The 19,507-nt window shown below is 36.6% G+C and overlaps 1 protein-coding gene across 9 annotated transcripts in view; it reads left to right on the forward strand.

Moving 5' to 3' along the window:
* RNF111 (ring finger protein 111) overlaps positions 1-19,507 on the forward strand; it is an 82,083-nt gene that overhangs the window by 42,663 nt on the left and 19,913 nt on the right. For all 9 annotated transcript variants that reach the window (XM_060151032.1, XM_060150995.1, XM_060151003.1 and 6 more), the window contains 4 exons: positions 4,966-5,092; positions 8,121-8,284; positions 11,056-11,250; positions 18,857-19,176. In XM_060151032.1, coding sequence (XP_060007015.1) covers positions 4,966-5,092; positions 8,121-8,284; positions 11,056-11,250; positions 18,857-19,176 — 806 coding nt within the window. The remainder of the gene's footprint in view (positions 1-4,965; positions 5,093-8,120; positions 8,285-11,055; positions 11,251-18,856; positions 19,177-19,507) is intronic.

The following is a 19,507-nucleotide window of genomic DNA, read 5'->3' on the forward strand; positions in this document are numbered from 1 at the left end:
CCATTGTGAATAATGCTGTTATGAACCTTTGCGTACAGATTCTTTGTATATGTATATGTTTTCGTTTCTGTGGGATAGATACCCAACAGAAGAGTCCCAAAGAAGAGTCAAAGCTGTTAAAACTTCAGTAACTTTTGTGACTGCAAAAGACAGGCGCAGTAGCGTAACAGGAAGATTTGATAGTAATTAGCACCAACTTGTTGAGTAGTTACGGCGTGGTGATATACTTCATGTAAAGAGCCTGAGTTTAGAATTGAAATTAGGTGTTAATTCCAAGTGTTGCTCATGTTTGCTTGACAAGTCGTTTAAACTTTCTAAGTTTCAGTTTCTTCATGGAGCTAGACATGCAGAATATTATACATGGGACAAAGTATGTGCTCACATATTGCAAGCTATTCTTGTTATTGGCATCATACCAGACTTAAGGCACAGGGGGACCAGAATAATCAGTGATTTTGGGGGGTTCTTGAAGACCTCTGTCAGAGAAACCATTGTTTTTGTTACCATTGTTACACTACCCAGGTTATTACATTTTATTTTTCTCATGATGTATTAATACATTATTGACGGGGATTTTTGCCGAAACTACATCTCCAGTCAAAAATATGTTAAAAAGTACAAGCAAAATAAGTACAAGCAAAATAAGTAATCTTAAAAGAAATAGCTAAATCACCTGCAGTCCCATCACTCTTAGCTGCACTCAAGTCTCTCATCCTTTAATATTTCTACATGCAAATGACATGAAAATGAAATTGGCCCAATAAGAAGTGACCTATTGTCTTGATTTTTTAAAAGCTGTATTAAGGTTAACTTCATAATTTTAGGAATATTTCCTTTAAATTGTGTTTTAAATAATAGTCATTCTAAAGATGCCCAAATCTTGCCTAATTGTGATTATTATTTAGTTACATAATTTTTATGTATTATGTTCAAGTTATGCTTATAAAGATTCTTTTTAGAAAAATGTTTAAGCAATAAGAGTAACAGTGCCTAAATGAGTTATTTATATAACTTTTAGTTATACAATCTCTGTGTTCATAAAAAATTATATAAATTGAATTTTAATGCATTAGCAAAGCTAGCTTTGTATCATTTGTCATTGGAACTTCAAAATGTTACATTTATATTTGACTTTGCATAACTGTGTAAAAGGTGTTTAATAATGTTAGGTGATTTTTTTTTAACAGGCTTGTAAAGAAATTTCATGTATACATATATGGAGAAAAATCACTAATAAAGCTGATATATAGATGTAGCTTTTCTCCATGTAAAGTGGTAATGTCCAGTTGGTGGGTTAAAATAAGAGAGGTTTTTTTTTTAAAAAAAAATCCACGGTCTTTTATTTTTATATATAATGCTTTTAGTTTTAAATATATGATTGCCTGTGTACGCTTACCTTAAGCTGCATCGTGTATGTGATTACGAAGAATTAGAAATGTAATTTGGAAATTGAATCGATAATATTATTTTAAATAGCCACTGAGTGCTGCCATTTTGTTTTTCTCTGCCTATATTTATGCTGTTAAAAATACATTTGACCTGAACATGTGTATGTGTGTAATCTTTAGAACTTAGAAACTACTTTAAAAAATTTGCACATAATTTTTAAATCTTAATTTTTTTCTATTTAATGGATAGAGCAATTTGTAAGTATTCCAAAATAGAAATATTACGGAATTTTTTTTTTTTTTTTTTTTTTTTTGCGGTACGCGGGCCTTTCACTGTTGTGACCTCTCCCGTTGCGGAGCACAGGCTCCGGACGCGCAGGCTCAGCGGCCATGGCTTATGGGCCCAGCCGCTCCGCGGCACGTGGGATCCTCCCGGATCAGGGCACGAACCCGTGTCTCCTGCACCGGCAGGCGGACCCTCAACCACTGCGCCACCAGGGAAGCCCTGGAATATTTTTAAAATAACTATTTCTCCAATCAGATCATCTTTTATTGCCTCTGTGATTTACCAGTGCCTTCCTTGTTATCCTCTTTGGAGTATCAGAGAGCATGTTATAGATCTTTGTCATGGGCTTGTAACCTCCTCCAGATAGTGGCCAACTTTTGAAGTAGTGCAGATGTTTGATGATGTAGAGGTATATTAGAGATGAAATTCCAGGTTGTCTAGGAATGGTGCCTCGGGTGAAGGAATGTAGACTGCGTAAATTCCACAGTGAGAAGAAAGTTGAGCCATTTGTTGTCATTGTGCTAAGCAAGAGTTCTGTAAGAGTTGGATAAAAATGAATATATGGTATCAATGGAATGCCACTGTACTAGTAGAAAATGTAATGAAGAAAGGGAGCATGTTTACAAGAGCAGCAAAGAGAATAAAGAGTGTAAGAATAATCTCAATAGGAGTATATTTAGCTTCTTTGAAGAAAATTATGTAGCTTTATAGAGAGTTACAATTATAATCAAACCAAACCCTCACTTTTTCTACAGGTTTATAAATATGATATTGGACAGATATGTTCTTGGATGAAAGTATGTATATTATAGAGATATCAGGGCTTTGTTAGTGATGCTTAATGCCAATCCAGTCCAAATCTCAAGAATTTTTCTCTCCCCTTGATTTTATAATCCTGAAGAATAATTAGAAAAACCTGAATCTACTAAGTATCAAAATAGAATTATTCCAGTCTTTTCAACAAATAGTGTTGGGACAGTTATGGATCTACATGCTAAAAAGGTGAATTTAGACCTTTTATATCATGTCAGACACAGAAATTAACCAAATGGATCACAGACTTAAATGTAAGAGCTAAATTATATAACTTCTAGAAGAAACATACAAATTCTTAGTCACCTTTGGTTATGCAGAGATTTCTTTAAAAGCTCACCAAAAACATGATCCATTAAAGAAATAGCTGATTTGGGCTTCATCAAAATGAAAGACTTTTATGTTTCATAAGACACCATTAAGAAAATGAAAAGAATATATACTACTATATATACTACTATACATGCAGTAGAACAGCTATAATAAAAAAGAGATGGTAACAGTTAGTGGCGAAGATGTAGAGAAAATGGAGCCCCATTTTCCTGGTGGGAATGTAAAACTGAACAGTCACTTAGGAAAACAATTTGGCACTTCATTAAAATGCTAAACATAAATTTACCATAGTATTTAGAAATTACATTCCTAAGTATTTACCGAAGAAAAATGAAACATGTATGCCTGAAGTACGTGTATTTATTTGTAATAGCCAAAAGTGAGAAAAATCAGGTGTCCATCAACAGAAGAATGGATGAACAAACTGTGATGTATTCATATGATAGGATACTGTGCCCAGCAGTAAAAAAGAATGAACTATTGATACACACAACATGAATGAATCGCAAAATAAGTACACTCAGTGAAATAAGCCAGATATGAAAGGATATGTAATGTATTACTCCATTTATATTGAGCTCTTGAAAATACAGATCAATCCATAATGACAGAAAGCATGTTAGTTGTTGTAGGGATGTAGGGATGGGGTTAGAGGGACAATGATTGACTGAAATAGGGCATGTGGGATCTTTTTAGGGTGTTGGAAATGTTCTAAAACTGGATTGAGATGATGTCTGTGCTCCATAAACACACTAAAATCAGTGAAATGTACACTTAAAGTGGGTGAAATTTTAAGCTCTCAATATTCTTATTATGGGAAAATTCTTCTCGCAAGATATTACTTGTAAACTGTTGTCTGATCTTTACATTGACAGGTGATAGCAATGAAGAGAGAAGAATGTTTAAAAAAAGACATTTTAGCCCTAGATTTGTGGAAAATATAGCAAGAGAAGAAATGGAGCATAACTTTTCTTTTTTGTTGTTGTTTAACCATCTTGACCATTTTAAAGTATGCAGTTCAGTAGTTTTAAGAATATTCACGTTGTTGTGAAACAGATCTCCAGAACTTTTTCTTCTTGCAATCTGAAACTCCATACGCATTAAACAACTCCCTTTTCCTTCCGCCTCACAGCTCTGGTAACCACCATTCCACTTTCTCTAGGACTTTGACTACTTTAGATGCCTCACATAAGTGAAATCATACAGTGTTATTTTGTGACTGGGTTATTTCACTGAGCAGGGCCAGATTCTATTTATAATCTTACCTAATGCCATAAGTAACAATTAGTTCTAGGTGATGTAAATATTAAGGAAACACATTGCACCAAATATAGTATGTACCATCTTCTAGATGAGTGAGCACTTTCCGAACTTGGAATACTTTAGAAAAGAACACGTACAAAAAAATTACAGATTTTGTAGCACAAAACTGAAAAGCTACTGTGTTTTTCTTAAAAGAATACCATATTACATAAATTAAAAAACCTTGAAGAAAACTTACAGAGAGTGTGGTGTCTTCATTTTAGATATCAAAGGGTTGATATCTTATAGAATGTGAATATCTTACATAAGATCTTAAATCAGTACTTTTAGATATTACAGTATTAATATCTTTATATAAGATTATACAAATTCTTCTGGAAACTACTAAAAGTTTGTAAAGAACAAACAAAAATCATAAGAGGAAACAAATGTGCAAATTAAGAGAGTAAGTACTGTTTTCACTTTGCATAGTGAGCTCTGGTTTTAAAAACTTTGATTTGACAGATGAATTTTACTTTTGTAATGAATTTCAGTCTTCAAAGTCAAAATAAAAATTTTGTCTTTAAGTTAGCTGACAGGCATATGCGCTTTATTTTTTTAATTGAAGTATAGTTGATTTACAACGTTGTGTTAATTTCTGCAAAGTGATTCAGTTATATATATATGTATATATACATTCTTTTTTTGTATTCAGTTAAACATATATATACAAAGTGATTCAGTTATACATATATATATATATACACATCCTTTTTTTTATTTTTTGTATTCTCTTCCATTGTGGTTTATCATAGGATACTGAATATGGTTCCTTGTGCTGTATAGTAGGACCTTGTTGTTTATCCCATATGCCCTTTAAATGTTTTTTCTTTTTGTTTCCAGGAAATATTGATGAAGATGTTGTGGTGATAGAAGCTTCCTCCACCCCCCAGATCACTGCCAATGAAGAAATTAATGTTACCTCAACTGACAGTGAAGTGGAGATAGTAACAGTTGGGGAAAGCTATCGGTAAGATTTTAATTCCTGGTTGTATATTTGAAGTTTTAGATGTAAATGTTTAGACCCATTTGTGCTGCAGATATTTGCATTTTTTTACTTTTTTTTTCTTTACCTAGTTTTAGTGTGTGTATACCAACCAGATTAGTGGTTGTCAAACCAGACTGTGTTAGACTCATCTGGGAAGATGATAAAATATATATTGTTGCCTGGATCATAGCCCAGACCAGCTGAACCAGAATCTTAGGAATCAGTATTTTTTTAAGCACCCCAAGTATACAGTGAGTGTTGAGTCATTGCTCTAGATAAACATCAGTTTTACTTGGTGTTTTATAAAATTGAATTTGTTTTATGATTCAGAAAGTTCACAAACTCCTCTGAAATTTAGATGTGAATAGTACATAAGTATTGGGAATGATATTGGCATCTCATTAATACCAGTGATGTTTATGCTATTATGGTAGGACAACTTAGTATAAAACATAGTTTTTGGATTTTTTTGTCCTTCACTCAGTAATTTTATATAAGCCCTGTAGTAAAAAATGAATGATATATCCTCATTTGTTTTGATAAATAACTGGAAATGACATTGCCCTTTTGAGAATCACTTTGACAGAAAAAAAAAAAGAGAGAGAGAGACCCTAACACAATTCATTTTGTGCTTTAGATGATTACAAATACTGGTAAAGGAAGCAGTGAAGTACTCCTCTGTTTCGTCTGATACACCAAACTGTGGATGAATCTTAATTTTTGTGTTGGAATGAATTTAGAAATGCATTTGCTTATTGTATTTTAATTTGTTATTGATTTAAGAAAAAAGCATTCTTATTTTGGAAGCATGTTACAATCATACCTAGAATGTGCTTCTTTACTTGCCACTTTCCCATTGGAGTACTACTTCTAATGGCATGGAAGAGAGCACTCTATAATATATCCCTGTTTAAGTTTTAAATGATTTTCCCAGACTCTGAGGAAAATTGATACTCCACAGTACGTGCCACAGTTATTCTGTGACTGTCCATAGTGGTTGGTACAACGCTGACTCAGTTTTTATGAGCTATAACAATTGTTGAAACTAAGGACCTGTTTTTTCGTGGAACTGGAGAGCTTTCTTTTCATGTAGACGCTTAAATGTTCAAGCAGATGCGTTTACATAGTGATAGACAGTGCTCTTGAAAAAGACACACAGTGCTCATTAGCCATATTTATTTTCCTTATGGTTACCTAGAATATTAACTTTGTCACTTTAGCTGGCTCTTGGCCCTTCCTGTTCAAGAGAGAATGTATCTGTGTTTCAGATCCCTTTGTGTCAAGATTTGACAGTTGCTACTAATTATAGGGGCGACTAAGGCCTCTGTGAAACTGTTCCTCATACATCAAGTTTTTTGCTGGTACTTTACTCAGCATTATATTTGGAGTTAGGACATCCTGTGAAGTTTTCACAGAAGTGCTGCATAGTGGACGTGGAAGTTTCTGCAGCTGTTAACAGCTTCTAAGAAATAATAGACTACTCAGTCTCTCATCAAATACTCTTGGTTTCTCAACAATTTTAAATGGTGATCATTCTTATCTAAAACCATTTCAGCTTGAAATATTTGTTTACCTTCATGCCTTAATCTATACAATTCTTGCTGGAATACACGGTCTTTTTTTTAAAACTCTGTCTCAGGATTTAACCTCTGTACTCCTGTTACTTGAAAAGTTAATTTTAGAATTTGAACTTCTTTCTAAACTTTTAGGCTCTGTAATTGCTGAGGCCATTGTCAGCTCAGTTTGAACTTCGGAGTTCTCTTCTGAGTGGTCAAGCTTATACGATGACTGCATGTTAGTGCATCTGGCTCACTCTTTCCATACATAGTGACAATAAGCTTATAGGCAGTTTTACATTCAGTTTGGGCAGGAGAAAAAACCAACTTCGTAAGCCCCATCTTTCTCAAACATATTTATCTTTTTCTCCTTGAAGCCTGAGGACTGCATATTCTACATACTATCCCTCTGTACCCTTAGTCCAGATCATTACAGTGAATCCTTTAAGAATTTTTTAAAATAAAATATATGCTGTAAGTAATTTAGTACAATACACATAATTAAAAGATGATAAAAGCATTCGGCGTTGAGGGTTTGTGGTTATATGCCTTTAAAGCCTAAAGCAGCTCAAACGATGATGTTTCTTATAGTAAACTAGCTACAACTATCCGTACCTCTCCTGATGGCAAGAACTCTCTCCGGTGCTTTGAATCTCTTTTAGACAGTCCCAGAAACTTAGCTTGGTTTGGGACTCCCAAAGCCATGCTTTGCAGATCCAATCTAAACTAAACATAGAAGATCATGTGAATGTTAAATGTTTAGGGTGTTGATATTTTTGTTATTATACCTATGGTGAATAATTTTAGGTATTAACATAAAATGTAAATAATTGATTATAACCCAGGTGAATATTCAAAGTAAACATAGAAAAGGGAGCAGCATTCTTGAAACAGAATCCTGTATTTTACACCAGTGATTGGTCTAACATATCATTTTTCATTTTCTGAGGTCAGTTGATTGGTGAACATTTGTTGAACATTTAATTCAGCAGATGTTTATTGAGTGCTAGACATTATGCTAGTCAGAATTTTAAATTCTATTATGATTATTCCTCTGGAGAATTCTTTTTATTTTAATTTATTTTATTTATTTATTTTTGGCTGCGTTGGGTCTTCATTGCTGTACACGGGCTTTCTCTAGTTGCGGCGAGCGGGGGCTACTCTTCATTGCGGTGCGCTGGCTTCTCATTGCGGTGGCTTCTCTTGTTGCGGGCTTCAGTAGTTGTGGTGCATGGGCTTCAGTAGTTGTGGCACACGGGCTTAGTTGCTCTTCGGCATGTGGGATCTTCCCAGACCAGGGCTTGAACCCTTGTCCCCTGCATTGGCAGGCAGATTCTTAACCACTGCGCCACCAGGGAAGCCCCTCTGGAGAATTCTTGAATGAAGAATTTCACAACTTAGTTTGTAAGAAAGGCTTATGATTTCTTAGGTAACTAAAAATTTTGTTATTTAAGGTCTCGTTCAACCCTTGGACACAATAGATCTCACTGGAGCCAAGGTTCAAGTTCTCATACAAGTCGGCCACAGGAGCCACGGAACCGCAGTAGGATTTCTACTGTTATACAGCCCTTGAGGCAGAATGCGGCAGAAGTTGTGGACCTTACTGTTGATGAAGATGGTAAGTTGGAGTACTAGCAGTGTAGAATTTTGAATAAGACTTGCTAAAATGAAGTATCTTTTTTTTTTTTAAAAATGAAGTATCTTAATATGCTAGAAACTTCTGTTGCTGCTTAATGGTAATATATATTAAACTACAGGGAAGTTGCCAGGTATCCTAATGTTATTTTTCAATTAATATAATAACCTCAGTTTGTAAGTTGTGTCTAAAAATTCTCTCTGATTATTACTTCATTGCTTGGTAGTTATTTTCTTAGAAAAAAATTATTTTTACAAGAGGTAGTTTGATCTATCCTCAGACTTATGTGTTATTGATACTTTCATTTATAATATTGTTATCATACTTTAACTTTGCTATGAAAAATAGAAACAGCACTTTAAAAATACAGAACAGGAAAGCAATATAACTGAGTTTAAATGGTTAATACTGGTTATTTGAAATGTTCAGTTTTCTTTTAAAAGTTGTGTTATCCTTCAGTGTAATAATATGGTTACCTTATGTGCTGCTCAGCTTTAGTGTTTTGTGTTGGCTTACAGCTGCACCCAAGTAACTGAGGAAATAAAGCTAGAGTTGGAAAACAGAGGTTAGGGAAAGTGGTAGCAAGTATGAATATATGAAGACATATGTGAATTTTCCCTCATAGTGACAATGGTCTTCAGATAGTAATAGTTACATCTTAGAAGGAAATGGTCAATCATAATTTCCTTAAGGAGACAGTAAGCCATATATGAATTTGTTAATTTTGGCAGTTAGCTATAAATTGGAAAAGATACATTAGCTAGGTAGGAAGAGTTAGGGGCCTTGTGCAATCAGCTCTCATATCGGCTGTTTGCAGTTTGGATGATCATAACTTTCAGAGTAGCAGTACTTTGGAATTAAGATGTTTATTAAGGGCTAATTTATTCCCATTGTCTACATTTCATTTAACAATGTCTTGGTTTTTATTTTTTTTATGATTTTTTTTTTTTTGCGGTATGCGGGCCTCTCACTGTTGTGGCCTCTCCCGTTGCGGAGCACAGGCTCCAGACGCGCAGGCTTAGCGGCCCTGGCTCAACGGGCCCAGCCGCTCCGCGGCATGTGGGATCTTCCCAGACCAGGGCACGAACCCGCGTCCCCTGCATCGGCAGACGGACTCTCAACCACTGTGCCACCAGGGAAGCCCTCGGTTTTTATTTTGAAGCACCATAAATTATCTGTAAGGCAGTGGTTAATACAATAGGGATTAATTAAAGATTACTCAATTAAATATTAATGGCTCTTTTGGAAACTTTTTGTGTGTTGTCCCATGTGACACCTGCCATCCAGTAAAGTAACAAAAGGTGACAGAGTAGCCTTTTAACCCACTAGAATTTAGTTCAAACAGAATACTTTTACTTTTAGGTTAAAAGTATTCCAGTGATCAGCAGATGCCCCCTTCTCCCTACTGGTTTCTTTTAGTGGAAGGCTTCTATCTTATTAAAAATAAATTCAAAACTTAAGTTTATCAGTTAGACCAGTGGTTCTTACCTACTGGCCATTTTGTGCCCCTAGAGACATTTGGCAATATCTACAGACACTTTTGGTTCTCACAGTTGGGGGAGAGTGCTATTAACATCTAATGGGTAGAGGCTGGGGTTGCTGCTAAACATCCTACAGTGCAAAGGACAGTCCACCCCGACCCCCCTCCGCCTCCAACAAAGAGTTATTCAGCCACTGTCAATACCAATAAGACTGAGAAACTGAGATAAACTATTTGCAAATCAACAGAGGTTCCTCCCTCCCCCTTATACGTTTAGGCAAATATATTTCTTTAAGCATCTGAAGTACAGGGTCCCATATAGACTAACAGGTACTATTTGTGTTTCAGGAATCAGCGGACCTCACTTCATTGTATAAAATAGTTGTCCTCTCATTGTATATCACATTTAAAGAGTGATAATTCAGGTCTAATTATTGTGACTATGCTTTGCACAGATTTATTCCCATTATTCTTAATTTTTAAACAATCATTTAACAATTAGGGTCTAAAGTATAACTCATTCATAAGTTAAGGTCTGCCTGAAATTTCTTTTAATTTCTACTATAAAAACTTTAATTTTTATAAGAAAGTACTGATGAATATTAATACTGGCAAAAAAATTTGGGGGAAAAACATACAAAAAGGCATGTAAGAAATTAAAATGGTTATTAAAAATCATAGCTAATGTTTATTGAATGACTACTGCTTGTAAAGCATCATATGAAGTGCTTTATATGTGTGATCTCTGTTCATCCTAACAACAGTTCTATGAAGAAAATTCTGTACTTTCCTAGTTCTACAGGTGGGGAAATAGAGAGTGGTTAAGTAATTTATCCTAGATCATACTGTCAGTGATGAAATCAGAATTGCTATCCAAGCTGTGTGACTCTAGAATCCATAATGTAACCAGAAAGTACAATTTGTATACTGTTCTAACAGCCTGTGACAATGTGTATGGACATAGCAGAGGGACTTTTACTTTGCCTCTTTTCTTTGTGATCAGAAAACTTACATGGTCATTACCCAAAAAAACTATATTAGTCCTTTGAATTATTAGAATATACATATATGTGTTGGGTTTTTAAAAATGCAATAACATGTCATTTTAATGTTGCAGTTTAACTTTATGAAAACTTTTTTTAACTGTATATTGTACTTATTAGAGGATTCATATTTTGTTTTAATAATTATCATAAAAATGTTAGCTTTTATTAAAATATAACCCATTACCTAATTTGCTTTGAAATGCTAATAAACATTTTCTATATTGTAGAACCTACTGTAGTACCAACCACTTCCACGAGAATGGAATCACAAACCACAAGCGCTTCCATTAACAATTCAAATCCATCTACCTCTGAGCAGCCCTCTGATACTGCTTCAGCTGTCACTAGTAGCCAACCCTCCGCAGTGTCAGAGACTTCACCTATGCTTGCAAGCAATAGTATGAGTGGTACTTCTACAGGAGGTATGTAAAAAAAGAAAAAGAAAAGACAAGAAGAGCGGGGAGGGGACTCTTTGTTAGAAAAAGGATTGTTGTTTTTAAGATTTTAGCTGTGTTAGCAAGAGTGTATTCTTAGAATAAGCATCATATGTGAACAAAGTGGTCTTTATTAGAATTAGACTACGACTTCATATTTGAGTCTGTGTGCTATGTTACTGGAGTGTTATAGCTCAACTGAAAGAGATGGGGGAGAATTGAATGGCTGACACCAAAAATACAAGCAACAAAAGAAAAACATAAACAGGACTGGATCAAATTTAAAATTTTTGTACATCAAAGGAAATTATAAGAAAGTGAAAAGATAGCCTACAGAATGGGAGAAAAATATTTAAAAATCATATATTGGATAAGGGTCTAGTATCCAGAATATATAAAGAACTTGCACAACTCAACAATAAAAAGAAAAGCAGCCCAGTTTTAAAATGGGCAAAGAATTTACATAGGCATTTTTCCAAAGAAGAAGGTCATTTGTACAAATGACCAAGAAGCACATGAAAACGTTATTAGGGAAAAGCAAATCAAAACCAGAATGAAATTCCACTTTACTCTCACCAGGATATCTATAATTAAACAAAACAAAAACAAAGAACAGGAAATCAGAAGATAAGCAGGGTTAACAAGGATATAGAGAAATTGGAACCTTTATTTATTTTTCTTTTTACAAATTTATTTATTTTATTTATTTTTGGCTGCGTTGGGTCTTCATTGCTGCAGGCGGGCTTTCTCTAGTTGCGGCAAGCAGGGGCTACTCTTCGTTGCTGTGCACGGGCTTCTCAGTGCGGTAGCTTCTCTCATTGCAGAGCACGGGCTCTAGGTACGCGGGCTTCAGTAGTTGTGGCACGTGTCAGTAGTTGTGGCTTGCGGGCTCTAGAGCGCAGGCTCAGTAGTTGTGGTGCACGGGCTCATTTGCTCTGCAGCATGTGGGATCTTCCTGGACCAGGGCTCAAACCCATGTCCCCCGCACTGGCAGGTGGATTCTTAACCGCTGAGCCACCAGGGAAGCCCCTGGAACCTTTATTAATATCTGGTGGGAATGTAAAATGGTGCAGCCACTGTAGAAAACACTTTGACAGTTCCTCAAAAAGTGAAACATAGAGTTAGCAGCATATGGCCCACAAGTCCACTCCTAGATCCGTATCCAAAAGAATTGAAAATAGGAATGGGAGTTTTAAAAATTTTGATGATGTCATTTTCCCAATATTTTGTGTTGTTGTTTATTCTTTTGGTGTCACATCTAAGAAACCATTGCTTAACCAAAGTTCTCAAAGATTTACTCCTCTGTTTTCTTTTAAGAGTTTTATAGTTTTAACTCTTATCTCAGATTAACTGGGTCTTAAAGTAGTCTTTTTTCCGCTCTTGAATGACGGCACAGAGATAGGAACTTGCTGTTTAGTAACAGAGACATCATAGACCCTATAGCTTGTAGATTGACTATATCACCAATAATATCACCATTAATAACAAAACCACCATATATTTTCTATCTTTTTTTGGCTTTTAATAATATATTTAATTCTTATAATATCCCTGTAACTTACCTTGAGCAGATTGGAAAACTGCTTGTGTCTGGTTTAGATCTCCCTTCCCTGGAAACTTGAGGCAAAGGAGACTTGAGGCAAACTTGAGGAAACAAGGAGATTTCTCAGGGGTGTCTTTGAAAAAAAAAAATGTAGGCAGAAGTGAAACCGGCTTTTATTTCGTTTATTGAGTGCACTGTCTTTCCTGGTAGCTTTATGTACCCTATGCTTATCTAGATGTTATGTGAAACAGTCCCAACTTTATTTCAAGACAGTCTCAAAGCTTTTATTTATGTACTTATTTTTTAACACGCTTGTTTAGTTAGGATTCACATTTAATCTATTAGGTAGTAACTTCACTGCCTGAATGGCCTTCTCATGATATTATTCTATCTTTTAATGACCACCCTTGGGATAGACTTGCTCATGTTGTATTTCTCTAGACTAGGAGAACCTTGTTCCAGGCCAGATTGTTCCTATATATGAATCTGATAGAAGCACATACAGATATTCAGATTACATTAGGGGCATTCAATTCTGCTGGCTTTATTTCCTTCCAAGACTGTAGAACATCATTCACCTGTTTTCTTCACATCCTGTCATTACTTTGCACCTTCTTGTATATTTCCAACCTTGAATCACTTGAGCCATGTAGCTTCTCTCTTATCCAGGTTCCTAAATGGGACTGGTAAAAATCATAGAACCATGCAGATTGATGCCTCATCAATTTATGGTATCTAATCTTGGGCTTTTGGTAATAAGTTGTCATAGTGTGATAAATCCCAATCGGTTCTCTTTCTTTCCCCTCAGTGTCTATTCCAAAATTCTCTTATTCTTCTTAAGACTCTGATTTCCGGGGGTAGGGGGGATAAAAAAAATAAATGAAGGTTCTCAAGCATGAATACTTGTAACTTCCAGTCCCTTTAATAAAAACTTTTGTGTATTTATACCTATCCATATCTCCTAACTCCTGGTCTCTTAACTCCTTCTTATAGTTTCCAGTCTCTTTATCTATGCTCCACCTCCTGTCCTTTCTTGTGTCCTTGACCTTGCTTTATCAGTTATCTTCCCTGTGTCTTCAGCATCTTTGTTGGTTCCATCCCCTTCATACACGCACGTGTACATTTGTGTTAAGTCTATGTATACCTAAGTGGATCTTCTTCACCTTAAACTCCTTCATTTAACTTTAACTCTGACTCCTTTCAGAACAAACAAACATGATGTTTAAAAATCTGGCAGTAATTTTCTTCTCATCTTATTTTCTTCCAGGACTCTATTTTCATCCCTTCTTTCACTCGTCCATCTCATAACTGTAGGTGTTTTCACCTACCACCAGTATGCCGATGACTCACCGTATTGCTTCCAGAACACTCTCCTTGTTTTAAACTTTCATATCCAACCGCCTCTCCTCTGGACCATTCTGCAGTCACCTCAAACTCAACATGCCCCAATCAGCTTATCATCTGTCTGACTTCTCAATGTTCTTACTTTATGCATATATGCTATCTTATATATTCATTTATTCAGCAAGTATTTATTGATTGCATACTATGTATCAGGCACTGTTCTAGACACCGGGAACACAACATAAACAGAGCTAACAATTGTAGTGGATAATAATAGCTAACATCTGTTGAACTCATAATATTGGTCAATAATTTATTTATATTAACTCTGATTTTTGTAATAACCTATGAGGCAGATTCTATTATTATTTTCATTTTACAGGTAAAGTAACTTGTCTAAGGTTATATGATAGTGGAGCAAGAATTCAAACCTACAAAGTCTGACTTGGATCTTGTAATCTTCCTTTATGCCAGGATTTCTCAACCTTGGCACTATTGTCTTTGGGCTGGACAGTTCTTGTGTGTGGGGGGGGCGGGGGCTTGTCCTGTGCATTGCAGGATATTAGCAGCATTATTATTATATTTTTAGTTAATCTTTATTAGAGTATAGATGCTTTAATGTTGTGTTAGTTTCTGCTGTACAGCAAAGTGAACCAGCTATATGTACACATATATCCCCTCTTTCTTGGATTTCCTTCCCATTTAGGTCACCACAGAGCATTGAGTAGAATTCCCTGTGCTGTACAGTAGGTTCTCATTAGTTAACTCTTTTATACATAGTAGTGTATATATGTCAATCCCAATCTCCCAATTCATCCCACCCCCCTTCCCCCCCACCCCGGCCCACGTAGCCATAGCAGCATTCTTGGCTTCTCCCTACTAATAACCAGTAGCACTACTTCCCCTCCAGCTGTGACACCAAAAGTATCCCCAGGTGTTGCCAGATATTCCCTGGGGGGCAGTGTTGCTCTATACTGTACCTAGAACGTAGTGCTTCTGTTATAATACTGGTTGATTTCTGTTTTAAATTTTCTCCGTACTTGATGATGAGCTCCTTGAGGACCAAAGATCAAGTCTTTCTCTTTTTCAGCACTAAGCTGCAACCATGCAGGCATGCCTCTTTTCCCTGTGCGGTTAGCTTAAATTTAGCAAGTGCTTATTGAACCACCTACATTGTGCAGGCATGTTTCTAGTTTCTAGAGATAAAACAACAAAGGCAGACAATATCCATTCGTTATTTTAAAGGCCAGGACTTTCATTTTTCAGTATCTTTGTAGATCCTTAACCATGTCATTATTATGTATAAGACTTGCCAAATAAATGAATAAATGCATGAGTACATCTCAGTAATCCTCCTAGAATTACAATAAAAGTATTTTAACCAGCTTGGTGTCACTGGGCTGTGGAGTTAATTCTTCTGGTGTAGATTTTCGATTATCTATTTTTAGTGGCCACTCAGCGGCCTAATTTTAATAAAAAAGGCAGTGTTTTATTTACTCAATCAGATGTCTTTGTATTTCACCTGTACTCTGTGGCAATTTTCTTTGGTCAGTAACTCTTGAACAAGAGGAGATTCAGTTGTCTTTACTTTGGATTGCTACCTTGTTTGAGCAACAAAGAGCTTCTGAACTGTAGGAAAATAGACATTAATTTAATTGGAAGCCAAAACTGTACCATAAGAAGTAGAGCTATAAGGTCAGTCCTCTTTTAGGGGCCATACTGTTAATCATATAACCCCTTAAATATGTGTTCAGCCTTAAGGATATTAAAGTCATTGTGCTTCCTCTTCACTCACTCTGAGTTTTGTATGTGAAATAATTGAAGACCAAGAGGGCAGATCGTTTCCAAACAGGTTAAGTGTCATATCTGTTACTTCAGTCATGGCCCTAGCGGTCCCTAGATCTCTTGCTCTGGTTACAGACTCATCTCCTGAGTCTTAGAGTTACACATAATCCTCAAATAATTGGGTTTGTAAAATTAACGTGTCATAGTTGGCAGGAATCATGAAGGTCATTTAGTCCATCCACTGAATGGATTTAGTGTCCCAAAGGTTTTCGATTTTCTTTTCTGAAGTAACACACAATAAATGACATTTACTTGTGTAACACTTTGACGTGGGGGCTGAGATATAACCCTGAAAATGTTGTAGGAAGTAAAGTTCCTATAATAATGATATTGTTGTAAATCTTACAGCCTTTGGGAAATAGCTACTTAATGTTTGATTCAGCATAGCGAAGATAGGCTGCTGATCATGGTCAGTTCCAGGTATGCCAGTTGTGACTCTGTCCAGGTTACTCAAGAAATTTGGAATGCAAATGAATGAAAGTGATTTAATTATAGAACTGACTTTGAATCTGCTGTCACTTATGTTTTAAAAGTGAACAGCTTTTTGACTTTCGTTGTTTTTTGATACAAATTATTTGTAATATTTAACCTCTCAACTGATGATAACAAGGTAGTACTAATTCCAGGAGGCTATTAGAGATTAGTAAGAATTTGTAATTTTTTTCCATCCAAGTTTACAGACTCCTGAATTCTAGTTCTGAGGTTAAGAACCTTTACAAAAGGGTTCAGGAAATTAGCCCAAGTAGGCCAGAGTAGGAACTTGGGGTGGGGGGAACCAATATACATAGATTTAGAATAGAGATACTGCCTAACAGGGTTTAGATCACAGACTTTGCCCAGAAGAGAATCAGCAAAAGCAGGATAGGACATGTATGGGAGGGCAGACCCAGGAGAATTACAGGGAGGTGTACTGCAGTCAGACCCATCAGTCAGAGCCTGAAGCATCCCTACCCAGATTCATTTATGTGAGTCTATAAATTCCCTTTATTGTTTAAGCCAGTTTCGGTTGGATTTTTGTATTATTTGTAAAGAACCAGAAGATTCCTAATTTTGGTACATTGGCCCAGAAGAGAATAGCTGTGTACTGTGAGCCAAATAGGAGCAGGGCATCCCTGGTATTGGTTACTCTAGAAAAAAGGCTAGAACAGTGGCACTCCAGAATCCTAAGGATTCTGAAGAGATGCCTCATGAGTCACGTGGGGGTGGGGGAAGGGAAGGACAGGGATTTGGGTTTTCCACTCTTCTAATTTTTATTTTTAAGTAAAAAAATTTATCTCCATTTTTATCTGTTTTATCTAATTTCCACATAACATGTAGTTTGAGGAAGGGGTGCTTTTTTTTAGAGGAGTTTGAAACACTAGGATAAACCTTCTGGGGACACTTTCTGCTGTTCTTTTGGCATGGAAGAACATACCTTCAAAATAACTCTGGGCATGTGACAGGGCATAATCAGGACTCAGATATTTCATACCTAGAGGATTATTATCTTTTCTAACAACAACCATGCAAGGCAATTATTGCTACATTTAATAGGTGAGAAAGGGGTTAAATAACTTTCCTAAGGTCACATTGCTCCAGATTAGACAGGCTCAGGATTAGAACTCAGGCCCATCTGACTCCATGTTTTTTCCCACTGTTCCACCTTGAGTCACTAGATCACTATAAGAGACCTTTAATTTTCAACATAGTAGAGTCTTATTTCTTATGTTCTATTGGGTCTGAGTTTAGAGACCAGAAGGGAAAAGACATTGGAAGTTAGTGAGACTTAGCCAGATATGCTCTGAGTTGGGTGGTTATGTCTTTTTTTTTTTTTTAAATAAATTTATTTATTTATTTATTTATTTATTTATTTATTTATTTTTGGCTGTGTTGGGTCTTCATTGCTGCGCGTGGGCTTTCTCGAGTTGCAGCGAGCGGGGGCTACTCTTCGTTGCGGTGCGCGGGCTTCTCAGTGCGGTGGCTTCTCTTGTTGCGGAGCATGGGCTCTAAGCACCCGGGCTTCAGTAGTTGTGGCATGCGGGCTCAGTAGTTGTGGCTCGCGGGCTCTAGAGCGCAGGCTCAGTAGTTGTGGCTCACGGGATTAGTTGCTCCGCGGCGTGTGGGATCTTCCCGGACCAGGGCTCAAACCCGTGTCCCCTGCATTGGCAGACAGATTCTCAACCACTGTGCCACCAGGGAAGCCCGTGTAGTTATGTCTTAAGAGGATAAGATTTTAAGAAGTACATAGTAGTCTTCATTATATAGGAATGATTTACAGTATTGGAGGCTCATGGAGCTCAGGAGAACCTTAGCTTTGTTGCATATAATGGAAAGACTCCTATGTTATTTTAGAGTTTTTAAAATACAATTTAGGGCTTCCCTGGTGGCACAGTGGTTGAGAGTCCGCCTGCCGATGCAGGGGACACGGGTTTGTGCCCCGGTCCGGGAAGATCCCACATGTCGCGGAGCGGCTGGGCCCGTGAGCCATGGCCGCTGAGCCTGCACGTCCAGAGCCTGTGCTCCGCAATGGGGGAGGCCACAACAGTGAGAGGCCCGCATACTGCAAAAAAAAAAACAAAAAAAACCCTAATAATTTATAATGACCTAGGAAAAGGTGATCTATTGCCATATTTAAACATCATGGTAAATATAAGCCTCCTAAAGCTTGCCTGAAAATCCCAGTGAAGATCACTGCCTGAAATTACAGGATATGCGTGTTAAGAATGTGACTGTATCACATTATTATTTACAGATATTTGAATTCAGTAATCACTTCTTAATTATTTACTTATTTGTACACATTTATACACATATATGAAGTATACACTTTCTTTTACACAGTGATATTTGATCATTTGGTTCTATGCATTTTTTCGTTTCAAGATGACTCAAGGAGAACTGCACCTAGTGCTATAACGGAAACTGGCCCTCCTGCGATGCCAAGGTTACCTTCCTGCTGTCCCCAGCACTCGCCATGTGGAGGGTCGTCTCAGAGTCACCATGCGTTAGGACATCCACATGCAAGTTGCTTTCAGCAGCATGGCCACCATTTTCAGCATCATCACCACCACCATCATACTCCCCACCCAGCTGTCCCAGTGTCTCCCTCCTTTGGTGATCCTACTTGCCCTGTGGAAAGACCTCCACAAGTACAGGCACCTTGTGGAGCAAATAGTAGTTCTGGTACCAGCTACCATGACCAGGTATGTGGAATTTGATGAGTTCATCTTGAGTTTTTAAAATTGTGGTTCCTTCAGGAGAAAAAAACAAACCCTAATGATAAATTTTGTATGCTAAATAAGTCATTCTTGTTGCCCCTGCAAGAGTGGCCTAATTTAATGATGTGTGATTTTTTTAAATTAAGTATTTAAGATTTTCTCATGTAAATTATTGCAACTAATTGAGGGGGCCAGGGATGTAGAAAATAGGATGTGATACTAATTTTTATTCTGGAATGTTTTTAGGTGTTTTTAGTTAAATGTAGGTGGATCTAAACTTTTGGGATTTTATTTCAAACAAAGTGTTGAAACTGCA

Source organism: Lagenorhynchus albirostris, chromosome 1 (genome assembly GCF_949774975.1).
Source record: "Lagenorhynchus albirostris chromosome 1, mLagAlb1.1, whole genome shotgun sequence".
NCBI classification, from domain to species: Eukaryota; Metazoa; Chordata; class Mammalia; order Artiodactyla; family Delphinidae; genus Lagenorhynchus; species Lagenorhynchus albirostris.